Source organism: Carica papaya, chromosome 5 (genome assembly GCF_054855325.1).
Source record: "Carica papaya isolate Zhongbai chromosome 5, ASM5485532v1, whole genome shotgun sequence".
Classification (NCBI taxonomy): Eukaryota; Viridiplantae; Streptophyta; class Magnoliopsida; order Brassicales; family Caricaceae; genus Carica; species Carica papaya.
In genome coordinates, this window is record NC_142313.1 from 43,133,946 (window position 1) to 43,140,271 (window position 6,326).

Sequence of the window (6,326 nt, forward strand, 5' to 3'; positions counted from 1 at the left end):
CATTAGAGCTATACATTTCAAATCACTTTCTAAATCATCATATATCAGATCTCACAGCAAGCACAAGATACTCAAATTTTTCGTACAACTGTACTAGATCACATATCAAATACAGTGTATCGTACATCTACACCAGATCACACAGCTAGTGCAGTATACCCAATTTCATACGTACACACACTAGTTATACATTTCACATGCATAATATATGTACACACATTTTAATATACACACATATATCATAATACAGACATGTACCGTCAGTACATATCTTACACAAAATGTATATTTATATTCACACACACATAATATACTGATATATACACACACTTTCATGCTTAAACACTTATACATAATCACACACAATATAGTATATATATATATATATATATATATATATATTTATTCACGCATTTGTTTTTATCTATTCTTATCAATTATGTTCTTATCAATTTATATCACATTCATCGTATATTTATATATATATATATAGACACACACATGCGTTACAACATATATATGTACACTATATAAACATAAACAAATACAAATTAGATATACTAATTATATTCATATTATACTACACATACATTTAAACATTCACACACAATGCACTATACGTATACACATTTACATAAATTATATAATTTATGTCTCCATACGGAATACACATAATTCTTACCTATAGTGTGATAAGAAAAGTTTTGAAAATCTTTTTTATCTCGATCTATGGTTCTCTCAGAAATTCGAATATTATTTGAGTAGTTTTCCTCGTTTATAATAAAAAATACATAAATTAAATTATGAATAATTTTAAAAAATTATATTATATCAAATTATGAATGAATTTTACTTTCAGACACGCGGTCCCGGTCGTTAGCGCCACCATGAGTCATCATATACGTGTCACCGAAAATGTCAGGCGTTGATGATCGAATCAGCACATGTTGTCACATGCGGCGCACCAATATCATATTTGATCGCCATCCCTCTATTTTTCTTCTTTAATTAATTTTTTTTCTCTTTTTTTTCTTTCTTTTCTTTTTTTTTCTTTTTCTTTTCTTTTTCTTTTTTTTTTCTCTTTTTTTCTTCCTTTTTCCCTTTTTTTTCTCTTCTTTTTTTTTCTTTTTTTTTTCTTTTCTTCTTCCTTCCTCTTCCTAGTGGTCTTTCCCTCTCTTCTTTTTTTTCCTTCTTCTTCTTCTCTCCTTTTTTTTCATTTCTTCTTCTTCTTTCTTTTCCTTTCTTCTTCTTCTTCTTATTCTCTCCCTCTCTCTCTCTACCCGACATGATTCTTCTCTTTCTTCTTTTCTGCCTTTTTTTCCTTTCTTTCTTCTTTTTTCCTGCGGCTGCTTCCTCTCTCCACCACCTCATGCGCCATGGCCATCGTGCCTCATTTCCTTTCTCTCTCGACTGTTGCATCGCACAACGCGGCGAGACCCTTCTCTCTCAGTCGTCAATGCCGCTCGATTCTCTCTTCTCTCACAGTCGCATCTCTCCATTCTCAATCTCTGATCTCTTTTTTTTTATTATTTAATTACATATATATATATATATACATATATATATTTACCGCTTAGATATTAAATATATATATATTTACCGCCGCTTAGATATTACAATAATTAAGAATTGATACCTCACATTTCACTTATATACTTTTTTTGTAAATTTTATAGATATATATAATTGTGAATGGAAAACAACTTAATTAAATATTTTATATCACATACACTATACCATGCACATACATAATATTGTTGACACGCGTACTACATATATACGTACTTATCAAAAAAGTAAAGGGGTATGTTATCTACACTTGTTACTAATTTATTTAATTTTTTTGTTTATTTTAATAAAAAAAATTAATTTATAAAAGAACAACAGCATGCTATTTGTAGTAACATTTATAGATGTCATTATTACAAAATGTTATCATTTATAGTATGTGCGCATCAGGGCTTATATTCTTGTCCTTCAACACCTCAGAAGAAAAGCTTAATGGCCCCAGATTCTTCGGAAGGCAAATTAATATTGAACTTCAAAAGGCCTGACAATGGGGCCATCTAAGATAACTCATTGAGGGAAGGTGCAAATGTACATCCATTTAGATCTCGACTAAAGAAATAAAGAGCTCACTAATTGACTAGCTTTCAAACTCAATCTAGGGTATTTATACCCACCATGTTATCCCAATATTAGTCATATTCTCAATAGATTGGTCCTTTTACTTGAAATTTTTTCTTTTTGTGCCAACCAAATAAATCATAATACACTATTACCACTAGATAAGAACATGTTTTTCAATCATGCTAACTTAGAATACGTATTGCCGATAACAAGCTTCGACATCTAAATTAAGGATAAACAAGCATTCAGATGAAGGCTCAGGTATTCAAAAGGTATGGAGCCAACCTTTGCATATAATAGTCTTTGTCTATTCATTGACTTCACTAATGCTCACCTGTTAACTCACTATATCACTCTCTTTAACGTGATTTTTATGGCCAGAGGCGATCTTACAGTACTTATTTACCTCCTAACTGATCTCCTCTAAAGATGACCTGTATCATTTAAAAATTGAAGCAAAATGACTTTTAGGAGCTTCGAATCTTTCTTTACACTTTCAAAAATGTTTTCCTAGTTTGCTTTGCGAAACATCACTCATTTCCCCACTATATTAAATAAGAAGGTAAAGAGAAACAATTTCCCTATCTTAAACCTCTCTACACAAGGAAGGTTTGTGAAGGAGAACCATTGACAAGCATAGGCATGATAATTATAGAGGCACATTGACTTAACCATGGCCTCCTTCTTCAAAAGTGAATCTTCTCTAACATCCTCAGCAGGAAGCCCCAATTGATTATATCATAGGGTTTCTCAAATCCACCTCGAAGATCATATATATTTTATTTACCTTTGCTAATGTATAATTAGCTTGTATTAATTTTGAGATTAGTTCTAATGAATATTCATTTATAATTATATTACTTTTGGAGTATATTCTATATTAATTTTCTCATAGATATAAATTAATTAGAAAAAAAAATGTAACCTGGTTTCTAGCATGCAAGAGATCATGTTCGATGAGCTAGTTCTTCAAACAAAAAAAATCGAATGGCTTACATGCAAGACAGGAAATCAGCATTTATAATTTGTTATTCGAGAAAAACAAAAGAGTATGATGAGCAAAATTCTACAGCCAAGAAAATAAAGCATCCAGAATAATTAACACACAACTTATTAGGTGCAAATATTCCAAAGTGAATATCTCCTTGAGCTGATCATCCATTGTGATCAAGCACTGAAACAAATGAAATTCTGAGATTTCCGGAAATCTTGTGGAGCTCTTGGATTTTCTTCATGATATGGACGCAATGACTTCTTGGGCATATATTCTTAAATGAGATAGAGACAGACTCTAAAAAAAGTGCATTGCCAAGTAGAAATTCCAGCAGCTTCATCTCATGAAGGTTGCCCACAAATTCCTCCATCTTGATTTCTGTAAGTTGGTCTTGGAGACAGTCATGGGAAGTAGATTTTGAAGACTTCTGCTTGGTGTCATTCCTTTCAGCAAATTCCTTAAACTGAAAAATCAATCATATTAATAAGGCATTGCATGGTGTATATCTATCTATTTATTATATACGATGAGAAGAAAGCAAATTAAGCTATGGAACTCAGTACCTTCATTTCAATGCTGATTTGTCCCATAAATATCGAGAAAATCTTAAGGGTAACCAGATCATTGAAAAGCTCAGTGAAAAATTTCACAATCTTAATCTCTTCAAAGCTTGTCCTGAACAGAACATGGCGTGGCTCCTTCAGCACTTTCCGGTCTCTCCTTTCATGCACCTGAGACAATTTTCTCAAACAAAATATATTAGATTTAGAGCAAGCAAGATCTAACTAAAAAATTTATCACCATCACCGGCACATACGAACCCGGTAAGAGCTGTCAATGATCGTAACATCTTCAGCATGAGGGACATGGAGGAGAAGCTTAACCAAATTTGTAATCTGGGTCTCATCAGACATGCGAAAGTAGAGATTACACGGCAGAATACGGATATCAGCAGTGAGGTCCTCGGAGGCATCGAGTTGGCTGAAGTTGATAGACTGGCCGGCATACTTGAAGAAAATCAGATTTGGAGCATCAATCTCACAATTAACCAAGGACGGACAGTTTTCCACCGACAAAGTCCTCAGACTCTTGCTAAGAATTATGAGTTGCTCAAACCCATTACAGAACAACAAGGCGAAATTCTCCAAAGATCGACACCCAGACATGATCTTCTCCACCATTTCAGGCTCAAGCCGAATGTTTGATCCCAGTGAGATAGATCTGATGTTTGCCGCAAGCAGCCACAAGTAAGGCCTTAAAGTACCTAGTTCCAGGAAATTGCACATGCGAAGAAACTTAAGGTTGGGAGTAATAAGCGGAAGCCGCAGGTTTGGAGTACGGCAGTTCACAATCTCCAACCCTCGGAGAGTCATGATTGGAATACTTTGAAAATCCAAAACTCTACAGTTGGACAAGATGAGATTTTGAAGATCTGGGAAACTTAATACTATTAACTCGAATGATAATCGGTCAAGGGTAACATATGACAAGATGAGGGAAGTCATCAGAGGACAACCAGGCCCTGATTGGAGTCTAAGTTGACTCATGTCTCCTGAGTAGGTTAAATTCTCCAAACATGGGACGTCAAGCATCACTGTTAAGATTTGTGGGGAATACCTAATTTCCAGTGTTTTCATTCGAGGGCTTATCACCTCCGGGTTGAATAATCCGTGACAGTTCGCGAGGGTCAACTTATCCAATGAAGGACAACCGTTGAGTAAAGTGTCGAAGATTTCCTCCGAGAAAATGATTTCGGTCAACGAAAGTTCTACCAGTGCAACCAACTGTACATGATTAATTTGATCAAATACACAAGCTTCTAAACCCAAAGTAATTAATGAATCAGACACGAAAAGAACTTCTGGTAAACTGTAGTAACCTTCCTTGGTAGGCCCATGACGACCCAGAGCAAAGGATAATTCAATATTCTTAGTTTCATTTTCCATGGCTACCTGTAAAAGATTACTGACCAGAACTTCGAGCCGGTCATCAAGGGGCAAACTTGTTTGCAGGGTGAGCCTTTCAAGTTTGGACATTTCATGTCGAGTCATGATAGTTTCGATATAGTTAGAGAATACCTGTCGTCGTTCCTGTGTATATGGCTTACGGTAGAAAGCCTCTTTGAGATCAATGGTCGAAGATGTGCGCCGGAGATGCAGCCATCGTTTTGACAAGATCTCCGTCTGGGCAGCAGTTTCCGGCGGCAAGAGCGAGGTGATTTTGTGGAGAAGATGATCAGGAAGCGAACTGATCCGATCAACATCATCGGTGGCTACAGCGACTGGTCTTGTTATAGATCTTCTCACTCTCACTGGTCTCCTCTCAATTCTTGAAAGGAGGATGGATTCCATGAGTATTCTGAGTAGTGGTTGGTGGCTGACGAAATGTGAAATGAGGGATGTGTACAGAAAAGAAAGGGTCTAGCCTTTTTATAAGCCTTTACTTGAGATTCACGCTAGCCAATTAGATATTAAATCAATTATTTTGAGGATTTTCACCCTACAGATTGGTAATAAAATCTACTCATTATAAATAAATGTTTTATTTTCTCAATTTTCACCAAATTTTTATGATCAGTAATTTCACATTTATGAGAAATTTAAAATTAATTTCAGCTAAATCTGTAAAGGAGTTGGTAGGAACATTATATTACAAAGAAGGGTAGATTTTGAGAAACCTAATTAAGTGTTAGTGCACACTTTGTGTCAAATAACTTTCTTTTGAAATGCAAGATAACTTTTATATTTATATTATATTTTGTATATGCATTGATTTTCCTCAAATTACAATAATTACCGATGTCTCAGTGTTGATTCTGGTCAAATTAATATTGATCATTCTTCAACTAAAAATAAATATAAAACTACTATAAAGTTCTTGCAGCGTGATGAAGTGATGTATGTTAACCATCTCAACGAATAAAAATAATACTTATTAAAGACTACATAAATTCTTCGATCAAAGTTTTTTAAAAAAGTTATGTTGGGGATTTTTAAGAGCCGACATTTAAAGGGAATTATTCAATACTGGTGGTTTTTAAAAGCCGATACATCATGCAAATAGAAGTGCACATATTTTTTTATTAAAATTTACAAAAAAGTAATGCATGTGGATTTAAGGAGCCGACACTTCAAAAGAATTACTAAATCTTAGTACTTGAATATAGATTGTATTTTTCAAAAATCTTTTAAAATACATTTTA

The 6,326-nt window shown here is 34.0% G+C and overlaps 1 protein-coding gene across 1 annotated transcript; it reads right to left on the bottom strand.

The window, feature by feature from the left end:
- Positions 1-3,284: 3,284 nt before the first annotated feature.
- Positions 3,285-5,493, bottom strand: LOC148266138 (uncharacterized). Its single transcript, XM_088220560.1, has 3 exons — positions 3,946-5,493; positions 3,688-3,855; positions 3,285-3,587 (listed from the first exon to the last, which is right to left on the bottom strand). Exons 1-3 carry the CDS (start codon positions 5,473-5,475, stop codon positions 3,285-3,287), a joined length of 2,001 nt encoding a protein of 666 aa, XP_088076686.1. The 5' UTR covers positions 5,476-5,493.
- Between the last annotated feature and the right edge of the window lie 833 nt (positions 5,494-6,326).

Bases quoted from the DNA above. Each gene is read 5' to 3' on its own strand.
- LOC148266138 (XM_088220560.1), bottom strand. From the start codon at position 5,475: ATGGAATCCATCCTCCTTTCAAGAATTGAGAGGAGACCAGTGAGAGTG. The intron at 3,856-3,945 runs GTTCGTATGTGC...AAATTGTCTCAG, and splicing joins TCATTGACAGCTCTTACCGG to GTGCATGAAAGGAGAGACCG. The intron at 3,588-3,687 runs GTACTGAGTTCC...TTGATTTTTCAG, and splicing joins AAATCAGCATTGAAATGAAG to TTTAAGGAATTTGCTGAAAG.